The 23,970-nt window shown below is 47.9% G+C and overlaps 2 protein-coding genes across 2 annotated transcripts in view; both read right to left on the bottom strand.

Annotated features, from left to right (window-relative positions):
- Position 1: 1 nt before the first annotated feature.
- On the bottom strand, positions 2 to 20,313 carry LOC148404775 (uncharacterized). Its single transcript, XM_088392228.1, has 19 exons — positions 20,223 to 20,313; positions 19,936 to 19,998; positions 19,751 to 19,849; positions 19,426 to 19,665; positions 19,246 to 19,311; positions 19,116 to 19,184; positions 18,962 to 19,039; positions 18,672 to 18,905; positions 18,467 to 18,590; positions 18,016 to 18,097; positions 16,384 to 16,426; positions 16,183 to 16,260; positions 14,448 to 14,618; positions 14,247 to 14,324; positions 12,300 to 12,388; positions 1,375 to 1,504; positions 646 to 888; positions 283 to 499; positions 2 to 24 (listed from the first exon to the last, which is right to left on the bottom strand). Exons 1-19 carry the CDS (start codon positions 20,289 to 20,291, stop codon positions 17 to 19), a joined length of 2,181 nt encoding a protein of 726 aa, XP_088248354.1. The 5' UTR covers positions 20,292 to 20,313; the 3' UTR covers positions 2 to 16.
- A 19-nt stretch (positions 20,314 to 20,332) lies between these two features.
- Positions 20,333 to 23,970, bottom strand: part of LOC148404776 (janus kinase and microtubule-interacting protein 2-like) — a 142,741-nt gene continuing 139,103 nt past the window's right edge. The window contains exons 4-10 of the mRNA XM_088392712.1: positions 23,622 to 23,815; positions 23,384 to 23,497; positions 22,826 to 23,152; positions 21,064 to 21,229; positions 20,909 to 20,979; positions 20,668 to 20,772; positions 20,333 to 20,523 (exon numbers count right to left, since the gene is read on the bottom strand). Of these exons, the coding sequence (XP_088248838.1) occupies positions 23,808 to 23,815 (8 nt within the window). The 3' untranslated portion in view covers positions 20,333 to 20,523; positions 20,668 to 20,772; positions 20,909 to 20,979; ... (2 more) ...; positions 23,384 to 23,497; positions 23,622 to 23,807. The remainder of the gene's footprint in view (positions 20,524 to 20,667; positions 20,773 to 20,908; positions 20,980 to 21,063; positions 21,230 to 22,825; positions 23,153 to 23,383; positions 23,498 to 23,621; positions 23,816 to 23,970) is intronic.

The raw sequence follows: 23,970 nt of genomic DNA on the forward strand, positions 1-23,970 counted from the left end.
GTCTTTCAGCTTGATCTCATCCGTCTGGATGTACAAACGGGGAGCGCTCAGGCAGGCGGGCAAACTCATTTGCCAGAATTGTGACAAAAACAAAGAGAGCGACCGGCCAATGTTTTTCTTGAATCGACTAGAACACCTTTGCTGTGACAAAAGCGAAGCGAGCAACCGGACATTTTCTTCTTGTGAAATAGAATAGAATAGAATGCCTTAGGTGTCATTGCACTGCAGGTATACAACGAAATTGGGAACATAGCCACGCACCGCGCATCTGATCAGTCCTACCAGTCGGCGGATCTCCCTCTCGCAGTCTCTCTTGGTTCGGCTCAGCTCCTCCCGATGCTGGTGATGAGCCGATCGGAGCTCGGCCGCTCGGGACTGCCAGGCCTGCTGGGCCGCTGCCAGGGCTTCTTCCGCGCTCCTGGTGGAGGCGACACCGCTCGGTCTCCCGACACCGCCGCGTCTCCTCCACCTCCGCCAGCAAAGCGCCCCCCCTCCTCACCTGAGCAGACATTGCGCCACACCGGGCCGTTGAGACCGCAACGGAGCGCCGCGACGCTTACTGGGGACAAGCTACACAATACGGTAGCGGCCGCATCGAAGCCCGACGTGGCGTGCGGATAGTCAGACACGGATAGAGCGGATCACCTTGTCCATGGAGCCGTCCCTCAGGCTGAGGACCAAGGCATTCAGTCGCTGGATCTCTCCATCTTTGATTTTGATCACTCTCATCAGCTCCATTTCATGCTGCCGCAGTAATGTCTCCCTGGTAATGGCTAACTCTTTCTGCTTCTCCTCATGGAGTTTGCTTTTGAGTTCCGTCATGGCGGCGGTGGCACGGTGGTGCTCCGCCCGCAGGTCCTGACTTCTCTCTCTCTCCAGACAGCTGACCTGACATGACTTAGACTTAGACTTAGACAAACTTTATTGTCATCTTGTCTGCACATGGTGCATACAAAACGAAATTCCGTTGCATACGTCTTACAACAAAGTAGTGATATTGCAGTTGAATAGAAGTAACATATCCTATGAAAATATATATATATACATATACTATATATATATATATATATATATATATATATATATATATATATATATTAAAAATAAGTATAAAGTGCAGCAGTGATAATTATGCAATAGTGCAAGTAGGCAAAACAGTATTCAAGAGTGTGCAGAGGAATGCTAAACCATGTATTAAACTTCTATTTAAAGGGTTTATACAAGTTCAGTAAAGTTGGTAGTGCGAGATAGTGCAAGATAGAGGTCCGTAGTGTCATACAGTTCTGTGAATGTGTGATGCAGAGTTCAGTTTAGAGCTCAACAGTTCTAGTGTTCAACAGTCTGATGACAGCAGGGAAAACGCTGTTGCAGAACCTGGTGGACCTGCAGCGGATGCTGCAAACCTCTTCCCAGAGGGCAGCAGGGAGAACAGTCCATGGTGGGGGTGTGATGGGTCATTGATGATGTTACGGGCACGGGACATGCAGCGCTGAGATGAAATGTCCTGAATGGAGGGAAGAGGAGCCCCCTATGATCCTCTCTGCTGTCCTCACCACTCTCCTCACGTTCTTCCAATCGGAGGCGGTGCAGCCTCCACACCACACAGAGAGACAGCTTGTCAGAATGCTCTCTATGGTGCTCCTGTAGAACGTCCTCATGATGGGTGGGGGCAGGTGGGCTCTCCTCATCCTCCGCAGGAAGTACAAGCGCTTCTGTGTCCTCTTGACCAGTGCCGTAGTGTTCATAGTCCAGGTGAGGTCTTCTGTGATGTGGACCCCCAGGAATTTGGTGCTGCTGACCACCTCCACAGCTGAGCTGTTGATGATCAGTGGAGCGTGGTGAGGCTGTTTTCTCCTGAAGTCGACGATGATCTCCTTCATCTTCTCCTCATTCAGGATCAGGCTGTTTTCTCTGCACCAGCCCACCAGCTGCTCCACCTCCTCTCTGTAGTCCAGGTCGTTGTTGTCTCTGATGAGCCCCACCACCGTTGTGTCGTCTGCTGACTTCACGATGTGATTGGTGGTGAACCTGAGGACGCAGTCGTGTGTCATCAGGGTGAACAGCAGGGGGCTCAGGACGCAGCCCTGAGGGGAGCCTGTGCTGAGGGTGATGACATCAGAGGTGTTCTGTCCGACCCGGACTGACTGAGGTCTGTTGGTGAGGAAGTCTAGCAGCCAGTTGCGAAGGGGGGTGTTGAAGCCCAGGTGTTCCAATTTTCCTACCAGATGCTGTGGGATGATGGTGTTAAACGCTGAGCTGAAGTCCAGGAACAGCATCAGCACATGGGTGTTCTTCTCCTCCAGGTGAGCCAGGCTCAGGTGAAGAACGGAGGAGATGGCGTCCTGAGTGGAGCGGTTTTGCCGGTCGGCAAACTGGAACGGGTCAAATAATAGGGGGAGTCTGGAAACGATGTGACCTTTAAGCAGCCTTTCGAAGCACTTCATCATAACCGGAGTCAGTGCAACAGGCCGGTAATCATTAAATGAGGTGATTTGAGGTTTCTTCGGCACCGGAATGATGGAGGCAGTCTTAAAGCACGCCGGCACTGTGGCTTGGCCCAGCGAGGTGTTAAAAATGTCTGTGATGACCCCAGCCAGATGACTTGCACATTCCCTGAACACACGCCCAGGAATGTTGTCGGGGCCAGGGGCCTTACTGGGGTTGACTCTCCTCAGGGTCTTCAACACATCGGCGGAGTCAAGGCAGAGTACCTCCTCTTCCTGATGGGGGACAGTTTTAACTGCTGGAGTGCCGTTTAGTGCCTCGAACCTCCCAAAGAAGTTATTTAGACCATTTAGAAAGTCAGCATCAACTACACCCACCGGGGGAGGGTGAGGGTGAGTTGTAGTCTGTAATCGCCCGTATGCCTTGCCACATACTCCTGATGTTTTTGACGTCGTGGAAACGATCCTGAAATTTTCGACTGCGGTCTCGCTTCGCTATCCTGATGGCACGGTTCAAGTTGGCTCTCGCTGTCCTCAGTGTCTCCTTGTCGCCAGACTTGAAGGCAGAGTTCCGCGCTCGTAGCGTTTGACGTACCTCCTCAGTCATCCAGGGTCGTTGGTTGCCCCGGGTGATGATATTCTTAGTGGTGCTGACGTCCTCGGTGCATTTGTTGATGTAGGCTGACACAGTCATGGCACACGCATGTCTAATCTACATCGGGAAAACTGGGAGGGAGGGAGGGAGGGAGGGAGGGAGGCAGGCAGGGAGGCAGGCAGGGAGGCAGGCAGGGAGGCAGGCAGTGTCTGTCTGTTGAGGTTTTCACCTTGTTCTTCTCCTGCTGAAGTTCTAACTGGACGTCCATCAGTTTGGTTCTCAGCTCGTCATTGGCGGCCTGAAGGGCGTCCGTTCGCTCCGCCTTGGCCCGCCCTGCCGGAGCTCGTTTGGACATCTCTTACTCGAGTCTCGCCCGGTCGTCAGTCAGAGATCACAACATTTGTACCTGGAGAGCACAAACGCAGCGCTGTTTTCCACTGGCTTCGAACTCAACTTCAATCGGTACCGTAACTTACAACATCATAAACATAGAACTAGCTTGACTTATTCATTGAATAAATGCATTTGGTTCCTCAAAACTGCATCACGCAACATAGCGTGACCGAGACGGCCGTTATCCACCTGCGTGAAGTTATTTGGTGAAATGAATGAGATGTTTAAGACACCATCGTTCTGTCTCTATGTAGATGAAGGGAAATAATCGATTGCTGAAGGTCCAAAGGTGTTGTGATAAACAAATAAACATATTAGTGATTAGTGACATATTTGTGATAAACATATTAGGCAGGATAATCACATATGTTAACTTGACTGCCCACACTGTATTTATTTATGGTTATTTGTTAAATCGAGTACTGTTAGACATGAAATAGGAAGTGTTTAACATAAATGGAAGACGAAAGGGGTACTCACCATTGTAGCTCCTGCTGGTCAATGATACGAGCCTCTTCTTGCAGTGGAAAACATACAGCCAACAAACACCGTGGAACCTAAAGGAATGAAATTAAACATTAACATTTAGCCTCAACCAACATTCACAGATACAACGCAACGCAAACTACACAAACGTAAATCTTTTTAAACACAATGAGTTGTACTTACCGTGTACGCTCTAGACGGTCCACTGGCAAGCAGAAAATAAAGATATTTCTGTTGATAATCGTCGTGTTTGTATCCGGTGTCTCGCTCAAGGCCATTGCGCCCACAGATTTGAATTTTGGCGAGAGTTCAGCCTATTGACGTCATTTCCGCGGTGTAATACCCGCATATCTGAAACGGCAAAGTTAAGAGTAGAGTTAAATAAAGTTTTTAGTCAACGCAATAATTTACAACCGTTGACCAGTCGAAATAATCGTCGAAATTTGGCGTCTGTGGCTGGAAGCAGACGCCGAGTTCGACATTCCTCCCAAACGCCACACTCCCTCGCTTTTCAGGGCTAAAAAAAACCAGTTGTAATTACCTTGTACGCTCTAGACGGTCAAGTTGCAAGCTGAAAACAAAAATATTTGCCTTGTTAGTCATCGTGTTACTAACCGCTGTGTCTTGTTTGCCAGAATTGCCGCTTTCCTACTTCCTGTTGCAAGCCACGCCCACGGATTATAATTTTGCCGTGAGTTCCGCCTATTGACGTCATGTCCGCGTCACATGACTGCGACGTAATATTATCTAAAACTGTTTGTGCGGTATTGTGTTGTTCTGTGCGGTATTGTGTTATTCTGTGCGGCGTCGTGTTGTTCTGTGCGGCGTCGTGTTGTTCAGTGCGACGTCGTGTTGTTCAGTGCGGCATGGTGTTGTTCAGTGCGGCATGGTGTTGTTCAGTGCGGCATGGTGTTGTTCAGTGCGGCATAATGTTGTTCAGTGCGGCATAATGTTGTTCAGTGCGGCATGGTGTTGTTCAGTGCGGCATGGTGTTGTTCAGTGCGGCATGGTGTTGTTCAGTGCGGCATGGTGTTGTTCAGTGCGGAATGGTGTTGTTCAGTGCGGCATGGTGTTGTTCAGTGCGGGATGGTGTTGTTCAATGCGGGATCGTGTTGTTCAGTGCGGGGTGGTGTTGTTCAGTGCAGGATGGTGTTGTTCAGTGCAGGATGGTGTTGTTCAGTGCGGCATGGTGTTGTTCAATGCAGGATCGTGTTGTTCAGTGCAGCATAATGTTGTTCAGTGCAGCATGGTGTTGTTCAGTGCGGCATGGTGTTGTTCAATGCGGCATGGTGTTCAGTGCGGGATGGTGTTGTTCAGTGCGGCATAATGTTGTTCAGTGCAGCATGGTGTTGTTCAGTGCGGCATGGTGTTGTTCAGTGCGACATAATGTTGTTCAGTGCGGCATAATGTTGTTCAGTGCGGCATGGTGTTGTTCAGTGCGGCATGGTGTTGTTCAGTGCGGCATGGTGTTGTTCAGTGCGGCATGGTGTTGTTCAGTGCAGGATGGTGTTGTTCAGTGCAGGATGGTGTTGTTCAATGCGGCATGGTGTTGTTCAGTGCGGGATGGTGTTGTTCAGTGCAGGATGGTGTTGTTCAGTGCGGCATAATGTTGTCCAGTGCGCCATAATGTTGTTCAGTGCGGCATGGTGCTGTTCAGTGCGGGATGGTGTTGTTCAGTGCGGCATGGTGTTGTTCAATGCGGCATGGTGTTGTTCAGTGCGGGATGGTGTTGTTCAGTGCAGGATGGTGTTGTTCAGTGCGGCATGGTGTTGTTCAATGCGGCATGGTGTTGTTCAGTGCGGGATGGTGTTGTTCAGTGCGGCATGGTGTTGTTCAGTGCGGCATAATGTTGTTCAGTGCGGCATGGTGTTGTTCAGTGCGGCATGGTGTTGTTCAGTGCGGCATGGTGTTGTTCAGTGCGGAATGGTGTTGTTCAGTGCGGCATGGTGTTGTTCAGTGCGGGATGGTGTTGTTCAATGCGGGATCGTGTTGTTCAGTGCTGGGTGGTGTTGTTCAGTGCAGGATGGTGTTGTTCAGTGCAGGATGGTGTTGTTCAGTGCGGCATGGTGTTGTTCAATGCAGGATCGTGTTGTTCAGTGCAGCATAATGTTGTTCAGTGCAGCATGGTGTTGTTCAGTGCGGCATGGTGTTGTTCAATGCGGCATGGTGTTGTTCAGTGCGGGATGGTGTTGTTCAGTGCGGCATGGTGTTTTTCAGTGCGGCATAATGTTGTTCAGTGCAGCATGGTGTTGTTCAGTGCGGCATGGTGTTGTTCAGTGCGTCATAATGTTGTTCAGTGCGGCATAATGTTGTTCAGTGCGGCATGGTGTTGTTCAGTGCGGCATGGTGTTGTTCAGTGCGGCATGGTGTTGTTCAGTGCGGCATGGTGTTCAGTGCAGGATGGTGTTGTTCAGTGCAGGATGGTGTTGTTCAATGCGGCATGGTGTTGTTCAGTGCGGGATGGTGTTGTTCAGTGCAGGATGGTGTTGTTCAGTGCGGCATGGTGTTGTTCAATGCAGGATCGTGTTGTTCAGTGCAGCATAATGTTGTTCAGTGCGGCATTCTACCATCTACCATTTAGAAAGTCAGCATCAACTACACCCACCGGGGGGGGGGGAGAGTGAGTTGTAGTCTGTAATCGCCCGTATGCCTTGCCACATACTCCTGATGTTTTTGACGTCGTGGAAACGATCCTGAAATTTTCGACTGCGGTCTATCTTCGCTATCCTGATGGCACGGTTCAAGTTGGCTCTCGCTGTCCTCAGTGTCTCCTTGTCGCCAGACTTGAAGGCAGAGTTCCGCGCTCGTAGCGTTTGACGTACCTCCTCAGTCATCCAGGGTCGTTGGTTGCCCCGGGTGATGATATTCTTAGTGGTGCTGACGTCCTCGGTGCATTTGTTGATGTAGGCTGACACAGTCATGGCACACGCATGTCTAATCTACATCGGGAAAACTGGGAGGGAGGGAGGGAGGGAGGGAGGGAGGGAGGCAGGCAGGGAGGCAGGCAGTGTCTGTCTGTTGAGGTTTTCACCTTGTTCTTCTCCTGCTGAAGTTCCAACTGGACGTCCATCAGTTTGGTTCTCAGCTCGTCATTGGCGGCCTGAAGGGCGTCCGTTCGCTCCGCCTTGGCCCGCCCTGCCGGAGCTCGTTTGGACATCTCTTACTCGAGTCTCGCCCGGTCGTCAGTCAGAGATCACAACATTTGTACCTGGAGAGCACAAACGCAGCGCTGTTTTCCACTGGCTTCGAACTCAACTTCAATCGGTACCGTAACTTACAACATCATAAACATAGAACTAGCTTGACTTATTCATTGAATAAATGCATTTGGTTCCTCAAAACTGCATCACGCAACATAGCGTGACCGAGACGGCCGTTATCCACCTGCGTGAAGTTATTTGGTGAAATGAATGAGATGTTTAAGACACCATCGTTCTGTCTCTATGTAGATGAAGGGAAATAATCGATTGCTGAAGGTCCAAAGGTGTTGTGATAAACAAATAAACATATTAGTGATTAGTGACATATTTGTGATAAACATATTAGGCAGGATAATCACATATGTTAACTTGACTGCCCACACTGTATTTATTTATGTTTATTTCTTAAATCGAGTACTGTTAGACATGAAATAGGAAGTGTTTAACATAAATGGAAGACGAAAGGGGTACTCACCATTGTAGCTCCTGCTGGTCAATGATACGAGCCTCTTCTTGCAGTGGAAAACATACAGCCAACAAACACCGTGGAACCTAAAGGAATGAAATTAAACATTAACATTTAGCCTCAACCAACATTCACAGATACAACGCAACGCAAACTACACAAACGTAAATCTTTTTAAACACAATGAGTTGTACTTACCGTGTACGCTCTAGACGGTCCACTGGCAAGCAGAAAATAAAGATATTTCTGTTGATAATCGTCGTGTTTGTATCCGGTGTCTCGCTCAAGGCCATTGCGCCCACAGATTTGAATTTTGGCGAGAGTTCAGCCTATTGACGTCATTTCCGCGGTGTAATACCCGCATATCTGAAACGGCAAAGTTAAGAGTAGAGTTAAATAAAGTTTTTAGTCAACGCAATAATTTACAACCGTTGACCAGTCGAAATAATCGTCGAAATTTGGCGTCTGTGGCTGGAAGCAGACGCCGAGTTCGACATTCCTCCCAAACGCCACACTCCCTCGCTTTTCAGGGCTAAAAAAAAACAGTTGTAATTACCTTGTACGCTCTAGACGGTCAAGCTGCAAGCTGAAAACAAAAATATTTGCCTTGTTAGTCATCGTGTTACTAACCGCTGTGTCTTGTTTGCCAGAATTGCCGCTTTCCTACTTCCTGTTGCAAGCCACGCCCACGGATTATAATTTTGCCGTGAGTTCCGCCTATTGACGTCATGTCCGCGTCACATGACTGCGACGTAATATTATCTAAAACTGTTTGTGCGGTATTGTGTTGTTCTGTGCGGTATTGTGTTATTCTGTGCGGCGTCGTGTTGTTCTGTGCGGCGTCGTGTTGTTCAGTGCGACGTCGTGTTGTTCAGTGCGGCATGGTGTTGTTCAGTGCGGCATGGTGTTGTTCAGTGCGGCATGGTGTTGTTCAGTGCGGCATAATGTTGTTCAGTGCGGCATAATGTTGTTCAGTGCGGCATGGTGTTGTTCAGTGCGGCATGGTGTTGTTCAGTGCGGCATGGTGTTGTTCAGTGCGGCATAATGTTGTTCAGTGCGGCATGGTGTTGTTCAGTGCGGGATGGTGTTGTTCAGTGCAGGATGGTGTTGTTCAGTGCAGGATGGTGTTGTTCAGTGCGGCATGGTGTTGTTCAGTGCGGAATGGTGTTGTTCAGTGCGGCATGGTGTTGTTCAGTCGGGGATGGTGTTGTTCAATGCAGGATCGTGTTGTTCAGTGCGGGGTGGTGTTGTTCAGTGCGGGATGGTGTTGTTCAGTGCGGCATGGTGTTGTTCAATGCGGCATGGTGTTGTTCAGTGCGGGATGGTGTTGTTCATTGCGGCATGGTGTTGTTCAGTGCGGCATGGTGTTGTTCAGTGCGGCATGGTGTTGTTCAGTGCGGCATGGTGTTGTTCAGTGCGGCATGGTGTTGTTCAGTGTGGAAAGGTGTTCAGTGCAGGATGGTGTTGTTCAGTGCGGCATGGTGTTGTTCAATGCAGGATCGTGTTGTTCAGTGCAGCATAATGTTGTTCAGTGCAGCATGGTGTTGTTCAGTGCGGCATGGTGTTGTTCAGTGCGGCATGGTGTTCACTGCGGGATGGTGTTGTTCAATGCGGGATCGTATTGTTCAGTGCGGCATAATGTTGTTCAGTGCAGCATGGTGTTGTTCAGTGCGGCATGGTGTTGTTCAGTGCGACATAATGTTGTTTAGTGCGGCATAATGTTGTTCAGTGCGGCATAATGTTGTTCAGTGCGGCATGGTGTTGTTCAGTGCGGCATGGTGTTGTTCAGTGCGGCATGGTGTTGTTCAGTGCAGGATGGTGTTGTTCAATGCGGCATGGTGTTGTTCAATGCGGCATGGTGTTGTTCAGTGCGGCATGGTGTTGTTCAGTGCGGGATGGTGTTCAATGCGGGATCGTGTTGTTCAGTGCGGCATGGTGTTGTTCAGTGCGGCATGGAGTTGTTCAGTGCGGCATGGTGTTGTTCAGTGCGGCATGGTGTTGTTCATTTCGGCATAATGTTGTTCAGTGCGGCATAATGTTGTTTAGTGCGGCATGGTGTTGTTCAGTGCGGGATGGTGTTGTTCAGTGCGTTATAATGTTGTTCAGTGCGGCATGGTGTTGTTCAGTGCGGGATGGTGTTGTTCAGTGCAGGATGGTGTTGTTCAGTGCAGGATGGTGTTGTTCAATGCGGCATGGTGTTGTTCAGTGCGGGATGGTGTTGTTCAGTGCAGGATGGTGTTGTTCAGTGCGGCATAATGTTGTCCAGTGCGCCATAATGTTGTTCAGTGCGGCATGGTGTTGTTCAGTGCGGGATGGTGTTGTTCAGTGCGGCATGGTGTTGTTCAATGCGGCATGGTGTTGTTCAGTGCGGGATGGTGTTGTTCAGTGCAGGATGGTGTTGTTCAGTGCGGCATGGTGTTGTTCAATGCGGCATGGTGTTGTTCAGTGCGGGATGGTGTTGTTCAGTGCGGCATGGTGTTGTTCAGTGCGGCATAATGTTGTTCAGTGCGGCATGATGTTGTTCAGTGCGGCATGGTGTTGTTCAGTGCGACATGGTGTTGTTCAGTGCGGCATGGTGTTGTTCAGTGCGGAATGGTGTTGTTCAGTGCGGCATGGTGTTGTTCAGTGCGGGATGGTGTTGTTCAATGCGGGATCGTGTTGTTCAGTGCGGGGTGGTGTTGTTCAGTGCAGGATGGTGTTGTTCAGTGCAGGATGGTGTTGTTCAGTGCGGCATGGTGTTGTTCAATGCAGGATCGTGTTGTTCAGTGCAGCATAATGTTGTTCAGTGCAGCATGGTGTTGTTCAGTGCGGCATGGTGTTGTTCAGTGCGGCATGGTGTTGTTCAGTGCGGGATGGTGTTGTTCAGTGCGGCATGGTGTTTTTCAGTGCAGCATAATGTTGTTCAGTGCAGCATGGTGTTGTTCAGTGCGGCATGGTGTTGTTCAGTGCGACATAATGTTGTTCAGTGCGGCATAATGTTGTTCAGTGCGGCATGGTGTTGTTCAGTGCGGCATGGTGTTGTTGAGTGCGGCATGGTGTTGTTCAGTGCGGCATGGTGTTGTTCAGTGCAGGATGGTGTTGTTCAGTGCAGGATGGTGTTGTTCAATGCGGCATGGTGTTGTTCAGTGCGGGATGGTGTTGTTCAGTGCGGGATGGTGTTGTTCAGTGCAGGATGGTGTTGTTCAGTGCGGCATGGTGTTGTTCAATGCGGCATGGTGTTGTTCAGTTCGGGATGGTGTTGTTCAGTGCGGCATGGTGTTGTTCAGTGCGGCATAATGTTTTTCAGTGCGGCATGGTGTTGTTCAGTGCAGCATAATGTTGTTCAGTGCGGCATGGTGTTGTTCAGTGCGGAATGGTGTTGTTCAGTGCGGCATGGTGTTGTTCAGTGCGGCATGGTGTTGTTCAGTGCGGCATGGTGTTGTTCAGTGCGGGATGGTGTTGTTCAGTGCGGGATGGTGTTCAATGCGGGATCGTGTTGTTCAGTGCGGCATGGTGTTGTTCAGTGCGGCATGGAGTTGTTCAGTGCGGCATGGTGTTGTTCAGTGCGGCATGGTGTTGTTCATTTCGGCATAATGTTGTTCAGTGCGGCATAATGTTGTTTAGTGCGGCATGGTGTTGTTCAGTGCGGGATGGTGTTGTTCAGTGCGTTATAATGTTGTTCAGTGCGGCATGGTGTTGTTCAGTGCGGCATGGTGTTGTTCAGTGCGGCATGGTGTTGTTCAGTGCGGCATAATGTTGTTCAGTGCGGCATAATGTTTTTCAGTGCGGCATGGTGTTGTTCAGTGCGGGATGGTGTTGTTCAGTGCGGGATGGTGTTGTTCAGTGCGGCATGGTGTTCAATGCGGAATGGTGTTGTTCAGTGCAGGATGGTGTTGTTCAGTGCGGCATGGTGTTGTTCAGTGCGGCATAATGTTGTTCAGTGCGGCATGGTGTTGTTCAGTGCGGCATGGTGTTGTTCAGTGCGTAATGGTGTTGTTCAGTGCGGCATGGTGTTGTTCAGTGCGGCATAATGTTGTTCAGTGCGGCATGGTGTTGTTCAGTGCGGCATGGTGTTGTTCAGTGCGGCATAATGTTCAGTGCGGCATAATGTTGTTCAGTGCGGCATGGTGTTGTTCAGTGCGGGATGGTGTTGTTCAGTGCAGGATGGTGTTGTTCAGTGCGGCATGGTGTTCAGTGCGGGATGGTGTCTTTCAGTGCGGCATGGTGTCGTTCAGTGCGGCATGGTGTCTTTCAGTGCGGCATGGTGTCGTTCAGTGAGGCATGGTGTTGTTCAGTGCGGCATGGTGTTATTTAGTGCGGCATGGTGTTGTTCAGTGCGGGATGGTGTTGTTCAGTGTGGCATGGTGTTCAGTGCGGCATGGTGTTGTTCAGTGCGGTATCGTGTTGTTCAGTGCGGTATCGTGTTTCTCAGTGCGGTATCGTGTTGTTCAGTGCAGTATCGTTGTGTTGTTCGTATTGTGTTGTGTTGTTCGTAATGTGTTGTGTTGTTCGTATTGTGTTGTGGTCTTCGTATTGTGTTGTGTTGTTCGTATTGTGTTGTGTTGTTCGTATTGTGTTGTGTTGTTCGTATTGTGTTGTTCATATTGTGTTGAGTTGTTCGTATTGTGTTTTGTTGTTCGTATTGTGTTGCCTTTAACACTTAGCCTCTAACACTTAGCCTCTAACACTTAGCCTCTAGCATCTAGAAGGTAAATAAATAGGAAGGAAGGACTCACCGGTGACGTCTTCGCCCACGTCCAAGCGTTGTACTTTGTATTTTCATCCTTCTGACAGTGGAAAACATAGCCAACAAACACCGTGGAACCTAAACGAATGAAAGAAAACTATCATTTGGCCACAACCAACATTCACAGATACAACACAATGTGACGTGCGGGGTTGAGGTTAAAGGTTGAGTGAAGGGCCCTCGTTTTAAACTACTTTTTTGAAAAGGATTGGGAACAAGTAAGACGTATTTAATTTATTTAATGGGAAGTAGTAAGAGCTATTGAATTTAATCTATGTATTATATTCTATTGTATTGTATTCTGTTGTATTCTTTTGGATTGTATTCACACTAACCCCACTAAAACTTCAGCCCACAAAAACTCGCCTCTGGCGCCTAGCCTCTGGCACTTAGCCTCTAACACTTAGCCTTTAACACTTAGCCTTTAACACTTAGCCTTTAACACTTAGCCTTTAACACTTAGCCTAGAAGGTGAATAAATAGGGTTAAAGGTTGAGTGAAGGGACCTCGTTTTAAACTACTTTTTTGAAAAGGAGTGGGAACAAGTAAGACGTATTTAATTTATTTAATGGGAAGTAGTAAGACTTATTAAATTTATTTAATCTACTTTTCTTCCCAGGCAAAATTTGATGTGCTGCAATTCCAAATTTCCAAAGTGAATGAAGGAATGAAGTCCTTTAAATTATGATTTTGTATAAATACTAGGCATTAACACAAAATCGACGGCACAAAATGGGCAGACTTTACTTGTTTGAAAAGGGCTGGTTACAAGACAGACTTTTTTAATTTATTTAATGGGAAGAAGACTTATTTAGTTTAATTGATCTATTTTTGTTCCCTGGCAAAATTCGATTTGCTGCAATTCCAAATTTCCAAAGTGAATGAAGGAAAGAAGTCGTTTAAATTATGATTTTGTTTAAATACTAGGCATAGACACAAAATCTACGGCACAAAATGGGCAGACTTTACTTGTTTGAAGAGGACTGGTTACAAGACAGACTTTTCTGATTTATTTAATGGGAAGAAGACTTATTTAGTTTATTTAATCTATTTTTGTTCCCTGGCAAAATTGGATTTGCTGAAATTGTATTTTGCCAAATCTTGCCTTGAGACCTGATAGGAAGTATTAAACGCTTAGTTAAATCAATACAAGTTGGTAATAAGAGCGAGTAATGTTGGTTGAACCGATGAATGAAGGTTGAAAGCAATTTAAATTATGACTTTGTATAAATACTAGATATTAACAGAACATCTACTGCGCAAAATGGGCAGAGTTTACTTGTTTGAGAAGGAGTGGTTTATTCAAAACTAAGATTTATTTAATCTGTTTGTTCCCAGGCAAAATTGGATGTGATGCAATTCCAAATTTCACCACATGATGGTGCCCAATTTTGACTTCATAGGACATATTAAACACTTACCTTGTTATTATGTTCAAGGTAATCAGATTTGTTTATTATTCTAATGGCCTCTTCAAAACTATTCTGGATTACTACTTTGGATCTATTCTACATTACTTGGCAACAACATACTCTGTAACAGATTAGGCAGTATAATCATATATGTTAACTTGAGAGTGCCCACACTCAATCTACTTATCGTGATGTGTTAAATCAATTACTGTCAGACATTATTTGTCTGATAATCTACCAAATCTTTGAATTGAAGAATTTGTGATTTAATTAATAGCTTGTTGTTATGTTCAGGGTAATCAGACTTGTATATAATTCTAATGGCCTTCTTTTGAAAACTATTCTGAATTACAACTTTGGATCTTATATTACTTTGCAACAATCTACTCGGTGACAGATTAGGCAGTATAATCACATATGTTAACTTCAGTGCCCACACTGTATTTATTTATGGTTATTTGTTAAATCAAGTACTGTTACACATGAAATAGGAAGTGTTTAACATAAATGTTATGGCTACTCACCATTGTAGCTCGCTCCTGGTCAATGATACGAGCCTCTTCTTGCAGTGGAAAACTTGCAGCCAACAAACACCGTGGAACCTAAAGGAATGAAATTAAACATTAACATTTCGCCTCGACCAATTTTCACACGTACAACGCAACGCGGCTACACTTCTGCTATTACAAACGTAAATCTCCTTAAACACAATGAGTGTTACTTACCGTGTATGCTCTAGACGGTCCAGTTGCAAGCAGAAAATAAAGATATTTCCGTTGATAATCGTCGCTGCTCAGTGGCTCACGGCCATCGCGCCAACAGATTTGAATTTTGGCGGAGGTTCGGGCAATTACGTCATATCCGCGGCACATGACTGCGACGTAATAGCCGCTTATCTGAAACGGCAGTTAAAAGTAGAGTTACATCAAATTTTCTTGGAACCTAAACGAATGAAAGAAAACTATCATTTGGCCACAACCAACATTCACAGATACAACACAACGTGCGGGGTTGAGGTTAAAGATTGAGTGAAGGGCCCTCGTTTTAAACTACTGTTTTGAAAAGGAGTGGGAACAAGTAAGACGTATTTAATTTATTTAATGGGAAGTAGTAAGACTTATTAAATTTATTTAATCTACTTTTCTTCCCAGGCAAAATTTGATGTGCTGCAATTCCGAATTTCCAAAGTGAATGAAGGAATGAAGTCCTTTAAATTATGATTTTGTATAAATACTAGGCATTAACACAAAATCGACGGCACAAAATGGGCAGACTTTACTTGTTTGAAAAGGACTGGTTACAAGACAGACTTTTTTAATTTATTTAATGGGAAGAAGACTTATTTAGTTTAATTGATCTATTTTTGTTCCCTGGCAAAATTCGATTTGCTGCAATTCCAAATTTCCAAAGTGAATGAAGGAAAGAAGTCGTTTAAATTATGATTTTGTTTAAATACTAGGCATAGACACAAAATCTACGGCACAAAATGGGCAGACTTTACTTGTTTGAAGAGGACTGGTTACAAGACAGACTTTTCTGATTTATTTAATGGGAAGAGGACTTATTTAGTTTATTTAATCTATTTTTGTTCCCTGGCAAAATTGGATTTGCTGAAATTGTATTTTGCCAAATCTCGATTTGAGACCTGATAGGAAGTATTAAACGCTTAGTTAAATCAATACAAGTTGGTAATAAGAGCGAGTAATGTTGGTTGAACCGATGAATGAAGGTTGAAAGCAATTTAAATTATGACTTTGTATAAATACTAGATATTAACAGAACATCTACTGCGCAAAATGGGCAGAGTTTACTTGTTTGAGAAGGAGTGGCTTATTCAAAACTAAGATTTATGTAATCTGTTTGTTCCCAGGCAAAATTGGATGTGATGCCATTCCAAATTTCACCACATGATGGTGCCCAATTTTGACTTCATAGGACATATTAAACACTTAGCTTGTTATTATGTTCAAGGTAATCAGATTTGTTTATCATTCTAATGGCCTCTTCAAAACTATTCTGGATTACTACTTTGGATCTATTCTACATTACTTGGCAACAACATACTCTGTAACAGATTAGGCAGTATAATCACATATGTTAACTTGAGAGTGCCCACACTCAATCTACTTATCGTGATGTGTTAAATCAATTACTGTTAGACATTATTTGTCTGATAATCTACCAAATCTTTGAATTGAAGAATTTGTGATTTAATTAATAGCTTGTTCAGGGTAATCAGACTTGTATATAATTCTAATGGCCTTCTTTTGAAAACTATTCTGAATTACAACTTTGGATCTTATATTACTTTGCAACAATCTACTCGGTGACAGATTAGGCAGTATAATCACATATGTTAACTTCAGTGCCCACACTGTATTTATTTATGGTTATTTGTTAAATCAAGTACTGTTAGACATGAAATAGGAAGTGTTTAACATAAATGTTATGGCTACTCACCATTGTAGCTCGCTCCTGGTCAATGATATGAGCCTCTTCTTGCAGTGGAAAACTTGCAGCCAACAAACACCGTGGAACCTAAAGGAATGAAATTAAACATTAACATTTCGCCTGGACCAACATTCACACGTACAACGCAACGCGGCTACACTTCTGCTATTACAAACGTAAATCTCCTTAAACACAACGAGTGTTACTAACCGTGTACGCTCTAGGCAAAATTGGATGTGATGCAATTCCAAATCTATCTGAAACGGCAGTTAAAAGTAGAGTTACATCAAGTTTTCTTTTTTAATCAACACAATCATTTACAACCGTTGACCAGAAAGAATCGTCGAAATTCGACGTCCCCCACAAACGCCACGCTCACTCGCTTTTCAGGGCAACAAAAGTACTTCTTTTTAAAAACGATGAGTTGTACTTACCGTGTACGCTCTGGACGGTCCAGTTGCAAGCAGAAAATAAAAATATTTCTCTTGTTAGTCGTATGTTACCATCCGCTGTGTCTTTGTCAACATCGCCGCCATTTTCCTACTTCCTGCTGCGAGCCACGCCCACGGATTTAAATTTGGGCGGAAGCTCTTTCCATTGGCGTCGTTTTCGCGTATAGCAAATCCGATTGGTTGGGAAGGGGGCACGGTTATGCAGCCGAGGGGTCCTGTGATCGGTGGGATGTAAAGTAGGCGTCGACGTCACGTCCGCGTCACGTGACCACGACGTGGTAGACGTCATATAGCAACCGCTGTTTTGTTTAGTAGACTTACAGTTGTTATGCATTGACATAATGGCGCACACACCAAATAGATTTAAATAAATTAAATAATTCTTCTGCCCACTCTCTTTTAAACAAGTTAACTCTCCCCGCGGATTTGAATTCCGGCGAAAGTTACGCCCATCGACGTCACGTATGTCACGTGACCACGACGTGGCAGATGTCATATAGCAACCGCTGTTTTGTTTAGTAGATTTACAGTTGTTATGCATTGGCATAATGGTGTGCACTCAAAATAGATTTAAATAAATTAAATATTTCTTCTGCCCACTCCCTTTTAAACAAGTTAACTCTGCCCACGTCCATTGACGTCTTGTCTGCGTCACGTGACCACGACGTAGCGACGTCATATAGTAACCGCTGTTTTGATCAGTAGACTTACAGTTATTATGCGTTGACATAATGGCGCACTGGTTAGCATGGCCACCTCTTAAGCATGATGTTGCGGGTTCGACGCCTGATCAATGTTAGCATGGAGTGAGCTGAAGTGCATGGCGCTGAAGATTTGAATCTTTGAAATGCGCTGAGGTCTGACATATCAGGCAGAATGGTTTGCCATCACGTTCAACAAAAAATAGAAACTTTCCCACTCTGATTAAAACGTCCTGTGTTCATCTACGTATTTTCGTTTTGCTGTGCATCTTTTCCCTGCCATTTCGAGAGCCCAATTGACACTCATAGTTTAAAGAAATGTGTTTGCCCATCCTACTTTGTGGAATTTCACCACATGCGCTTTTGACCAAAATACCAAATTGAACTCAAGTGAAGCCGACACGCACAACCCCCCCCACACACACACACACACAAATGTTGATATGAACATAAAAGAGCCGCATGCGGTTCGGGAGTTGCGGCTTGGCCAAACCTGTACTATACAACTTTATTTGTATAAAATTTTCACAACAGCTGTCACACAAACAAAGCGGGAAAAACCGAAGACGTGCGTGTTCCGCCCACGCTGGATTTATTTGCACCTTTGAAAAGACACCGTATTGCCGCAGATGTGGCAAAGAGTACTTTTGGGCATCTGAGACGGAAGGATGTCCAAAGCATCACGTCACCTGCTCTGGTAGGCATGGTGGTGGGACGTTGAGGTCAACCGCTTTGGGGTTGGCTGAATCTTTGATCGCAGGATGCCACACACTTGAAGACAGAAGCAGAAAAGCAGAGCTAAATGCAAAATGTACTCACCGGTGACTCCAATTTTTTTCCCCCCTGAAGAAACAGCTGGACGGGTGGCCCCGGCTGGCCAGTGGGACTCTTGTTATTCTGACCCTTTTTAGTGCGCGTTTGGGGCAACAACCGTTTTTTGTGGCGCTCTCTTCTGGTTCAAAAGTGCCCTGCATGTGAATTTGCTTTTCCTGCCTTCTGATTGGATGAGCGCCGGTGTGACGCGGTGCCTCTGTCACCGTGGCGGGGGGTATACGTTGGCATCGGAGCGTCTGCCAACGTCTGAGACCGGCTGGCAGTGTATCGGAGGTGTCGAGTGCGGTGCCGCTGGAGCTCACTCACCAGCTGGTGTTAGGGCCACAGAATGAAGGCCAAGGAGAAGAATAGAAAGAGAAACAGAAACTTCTCCTCCAATTGTTTGATTTGTCTCTTCTGAGCTTCGATGAATTCTTTCAGCTCTTTGTTCCTCTAGGACGGACAAATGGAAAGTGGCATTCAAAAGCCAGTAAGCGTGCAAGTAAGTGCCGGGCTGGCTTTGGGCCCTTACCTGTTGCGCGCTGTGCAGCAGATCCATTCTCTCTTGGAGGATGCAAGCGTCGCGCTCCCTCAACTCGCACATCAGGGCTCGCTTCCATTGGTCCACGGCGCTCCTAAGCTCTTCTCTCTGATCCGCCGTCAGCACGTCATTCACGCCAGCGTGGCTGGCTTTTTCGCCGTCCGTGGCGGGGCAGTCCCGCTGCGGTAGCGCCTCGTACAACATGGCCTCCAGCTCCAGGATCCTCTGGGCCGCAATCCTCGTCCATCAGTGGTCCGGCGGGAGATTTGAGGGCGGCTTACCTTATGAGCCTGGTCCATGGAACACTTCCTGAAGTCCAACTCTTCATCCAGGTAGCCCTTCTGCTTGCAGAACATATCCTAGCACAGCTCAAGGTCAGAATTGTTGGGGCACATTGCCGGAGTTCCCCTTGGCTGATGTCGCGTGTCTGTCTACCTTCTCACTTTCAATGTCCAACATCTTCTGTTGAAGTGCTGACTTGGTCACTTTGATGTATTCTAACCACTGAGGAAAGGCTGCTGTCACATAAGCAGAATGCGAGAGCGTGCGTGGACGTGCGCGTTACCTTCTCGGCTAGGGTGAGAAGGGTCCTGGCGTGAATCACGACCACCTGCTCCTCGTTGGTGAGATTCTGCAAGAGCCCAAAGGCACAGCGTCAACAAGCTTCTTTCAGCGCAAAGCCTTCCAAAAGTCACATTTGAGCCGCCGAGTCTCGTGGAGTGCGAACATAAGGAGTTCGACATACACTTACGGCGTTATAGCCCAGGATGTCCAGCTTCTTCATCAGATCACTGATGACGATGTCCGGGGGAAAGGCGCAAGGAGCAATGTAAGGTGTTCTGGGACCTCGGGTTAAGGTTAGGGTTGCGAGGGACGCCTTACGTACGCTCACGCCCTCGGCCTCGCAGTAGATCTGCAAAGGGCTGAGGCCGTCTGGGAAACGGACTTGCAGAAACTTCAAGACGGGGGAGCGCCACTCCCTCTCCTGAAAGGCAGAGGCATGCATCCGTCCGTCCGTCCGTCCGTCCGTCACATCTCTGGCCTCAACACGCTTGTGCGAGTCTTCCCACCTCCAGCTCCAGGATGCGGAACTCAAGCAGTTCGTTTTGGTCTCGGATATCCTGGATGTGCTCTTTCAGACGCGCTTCTTCCGCCTCCATCCGCCTGACCTGAAAAGACAGTCAGACCTCATCTGCGGGGCTTCCCGACAGGTGTGACGCCAAGCGACTCCGCCCAGCGCCTTTCTTTCCGTCACCTTTTCGGCCAACTGCTGATTGCTCTGACGCAGCAGCTGCTTCTCCTCCACCCACTTGACATTCTAGAAGAGACAAACGCGTGGACAGCTTTGGAATGTTGTGTCATTTTCATCCACAAATTCTTTGGTTGACTGGAAAATGACATTTGCTTTTCTCCGCATTTTCCCAGCCACGTTCGGGGGGGGGGGGGGGGGGGGGGGGTTGGTCCAGTAATGCCAGACGGATGAGTGACTGAAGAATGTAGCTATTTTGTCTGAGAAAAAGGTGTGCTCATTGATGAGCTTACCTGTCCTTGTTGCTTCAGCGCTGACTCCAGATCTGCTACTTTGCTTTGATAGTGACCCATTTCTACCATCAGCTTTTCTCTGGTCTGAAAGGAGGCTCCTCCTCCTCCTTTCAGACCAGAGAACACCCGAGGCTGGGTGAGAACGGGGAGGCTGCGACCCGGCCGGGGGTTGCGGGAAGGGGCGCCACCTTGATCTCCTTCTCGGCGTCGTAGTCCCCTTCGCTGGTCTGGGCTAGCAGAGCGTAGGCTCGTTGCAGCGCTTGATATTCTTGCGTCAGCTGGCGGTAGCGAAGCTCCGCCTCTTCATGCACACACCAATGCAACACAGCACTAGTACCAGAATCAGTCAGACCGGCGACAAAGCACCCGCGACGCAAAGACGAGTCCGATTCCAGGCTTAAGAGGAATGTTTGGTGCCAATACGCTGGCAGAAATGGCGGGCTACCTCTTCGGGTTCCGTGTCGGGGGTTCTGTCGGTGCGAAAAGACAAGGACGATCCGTCCGAGTCCACCAACACGTCTTCGTCGTAGCCGTAAAATGTTTCGATGACCTGCGGGCGCGGAAGCAAACATCTCTCTGAACAAACTGAAGCGACACCTCACGATGAATCGACGAGAGGAATGATAGCGAGAAAAAGGCCATTTCATCTTGCGCAACACCAAGCAGCCGCAAACAAACAGACTCACCTTGCAGGACCTCACGCTTTGTTCCTCCTCAGAGATTCTCGACGTCGGTATCGTAGCAGCAAATCTCTCTCCTGTCGACACAAATAATCCGCCTTTGAGATTCTTTGGATGCAAAGGGAACGAACGGCTCCGGCGCAGAAACAAACGCGACTCACAATGACATTTCTGACATGAGCTCCTGTCTCTAGAGCCTGAAAAACACGTCACCGGCGATGATTGGAGGGACGCTCGTCTTTTCCAAAAGTGACAACTACAGGGTGTGTCAGGGTTTTCCAGATGATCTTTATCGTATCATTATGTTGCTTTGACTTTGACTGCAACCTGTAATAAATAATATTATTTATCCCTTATTTATCCCTATCGCTTATCCCTTCCTACACAAAGTCGTAAAACACCCCTTGCTATGTTTTGACTAGAGGTCAAGGGCTTCCTCTATTCAATCCACTCTTACACCCACCCTGTTTCTCTTACCGTATTTGCCGGTGTATTGGTCGACCTTTTTCGATCCAAAATCGACCGAAAAAAATCGACCTCGACTTATACACCGAGTCATAAAATTTAACTTCGTATTCATCGCTTCAAATGTGATGGTAACCAAGGCCGTTTCTCATGCATCTCATTGTGCGTTGCACTTAGAAAATTTGAACCGGGCGGCGTGCGCGAGTGCGCGGCCCGCTGGAAGTCGAATGAGGCGCCGTGACCACCTCCGCGGTGCTTATAAACAGCCGATCCGCTCGGCGGGGGCTATTTTCGGCCACTTGGCTCGTGCGCACGGCCTCCCGGATGTGCCGGGCGGGTGCGCGAGCTCGCCGGCCGCTGGAAGTCCAATGAGGCGCCGCGACCTCCTCCGCGGTGCTTATAAACAGCCGATCCGCTCGGCGGGGGCTATTTTCGGCCACTTGGCTCGTGCGCACGGCCTCCCGGATGTGCCGGGCGGGTGCGCGAGCTCGCCGGCCGCTGGAAGTCCAATGAGGCGCCGCGACCACCTCCGCGGTGCTTATAAACAGCCGATCCGCTCGGCGGGGGCTATTTTCGGCCACTTGGCTCGTGCGCACGGCCTCCCGGATGTGCCGGGCGGGTGCGCGAGCTCGCCGGCCGCTGGAAGTCCAATGAGGCGCTGCGATCTCCTCCGCGGTGCTTATAAAGTGCCGATCCGCTCGGCTTGGAGCTATTTCCGGCCTCCCGTTGGTGCCGGGCGGCGTGCGCGAGCTCGCCGGCCGCGATCTCCTCCGCGGTGCTTATAAACAGCCGCATGCGCACGGCCTCCCGGAATTTGAACACATTTCGTCAATAAATTTCGCATATTGAATTTTGAAGTTTAATATAATGCAACAATTGAGCTCGACTTATACAAAGGATATATCATAAAATCGTAAATTTCCGTCGAATTTTAGGGGGTCGACTTATACACCGAGTCGACCTGTACACCGGCAAATACGGTAATTAAAATGCTCGTGCAGGAGCCGAGAGTCAGACTTCATTCGTACAACGGATGGACTCTCCACCTGCAGGTGTCCAAAAGAACTTACTTGTCTCCCGTGTGGTTCTTGCAAAATAAGTTGGAGCGAGCGCAACTCTAACAGGGTGCATTTTGCCACTAGCTGCCTACGGACAATGACGTCGCGCTCGCGGCTCATGGTTGACGGGCTGAGCAGCCGGGCAAGTCCGTCGTTTTCAGCGCACAGCGAGTGGCAAAGGCGCTGACAAAACGGGAGCTTTGAGCTGCTGAAAACGGCAAAACAAGTCTAAAGCGTGTTCAAACGCGTGCGCACAATGCTCCTGCTTGAAAGGTCGGAATTTAAGGGGCCAATTTTTTGGATGGCGGCCGCCGGCCAAGCTTTGGACGGAAAAGGTTTCCTGGCGACAGCGAGCGAGCGCGGCGCTGCCGTACGTGCACCGAGTCGCCTGCCTGAAGACCTTGGACAAGTCGTCGATGATGTGCCGCTGCTCCACAACTTGAAGGAACTCCATTTCACCGTCCTGCTGGCCGCAACCGCGGTCCAGGTCATTGAGCGAACTAGGCCTTCTCTGTGGAACACAAATGCAGTGGACTCTGTTGGCACGCCGCCGTTGTCCGCGTCGACTTACCAAGCTTGCCATCTCCTCGTTCTCCTGGGTGACAAAGCGCACTTTGTTTTCAAGGCGACACAGCACCAGCGAGAGTTCTTCATTCTTCCTGCTCAGGCGTTTGTTTTTGTACAGGAGTGGCAGAAACTGGCTTTCTGTTTCTCTCAGTCGCTTTAGCTGCAAGCATGAAGTGCGGGATGTGAAAGACGCACAACACGCGGGCCAGAACGTATCCATTCCTTTTGCATCGGTTTGAACGGAATCGTGGCTTTGGCTCCCAATAAAAGACATCTACCAGGCAACCGACTCGCCGCGCCGCTCAACTAATAAGCAAGCGCAATGGGTGCATCGCTGGATGGCGCGCATCAAACGTAGCGCAAACCTTCAAGCGTGCCGTCAATAAATTACCAGTTCATTGCGCTCTTCAGAAAGCAGGGCGTTTCGATCCTCCAGTTTCCTGATGACTGCGCTGAGCTCAGCGATTTTCAGATGAAACCGTCGCGTGTCCCGATCCTCCTGAGACTGAAAACGCCCCACAACACACACACACAAGCACTCGTTCAAAGTTCAAAACTGTTTTTGTGCTACCTTCCTCCAGCAACGAACTAAGTCATGCGTACTGCAAGTGTGTGATGAGGTGGCTTACGCAATGAAGAGGATTGCTAGTAGCGGCGTTGACCCCACTTCCAGGGTAGTTTAGGCCCGCCCTTTGGGAATCCCTCAGGGCAGCGATCTGCTGCTCGGCAGCCTGAGTCTGCAGCTGAAGGCGGTGGACGTGGCCGGCCCCAGGGCTTCATCCAAAACACTAACCGCTCTGTCTTTCAGCTTGATCTCATCCGTCTGGATGTACAAACGGGGAGCGCTCAGGCAGGCGGGCAAACTCATTTGCCAGAATTGTGACAAAAACAAAGAGAGCAACCGGCCAATGTTTTTCTTGAATCGACTAGAACACCTTTGCTGTGACAAAAGCGAAGCGAGCAACCGGACATTTTCTT

The sequence above is a fragment of the Syngnathus floridae genome, chromosome 1, assembly GCF_059516105.1.
Source record: "Syngnathus floridae isolate MCC-2025c chromosome 1, RoL_Sflo_1.0, whole genome shotgun sequence".
Classification (NCBI taxonomy): Eukaryota; Metazoa; Chordata; class Actinopteri; order Syngnathiformes; family Syngnathidae; genus Syngnathus; species Syngnathus floridae.

Coding starts and splice junctions, on each gene's coding strand:
- LOC148404775 (XM_088392228.1), bottom strand. CDS start 20,291: ATGGTAGAAATGGGTCACTATCAAAGCAAAGTAGCAGATCTGGAGTCA. Junction 18,906..18,961: donor CCATGGACCAGGCTCATAAG/GTAAGCCGCCCT, acceptor ATTGCGGCCCAG/AGGATCCTGGAGCTGGAGGC. Junction 12,389..14,246: donor ACCAGGAGCGAGCTACAATG/GTGAGTAGCCAT, acceptor TCATTCGTTTAG/GTTCCACGGTGTTTGTTGGC.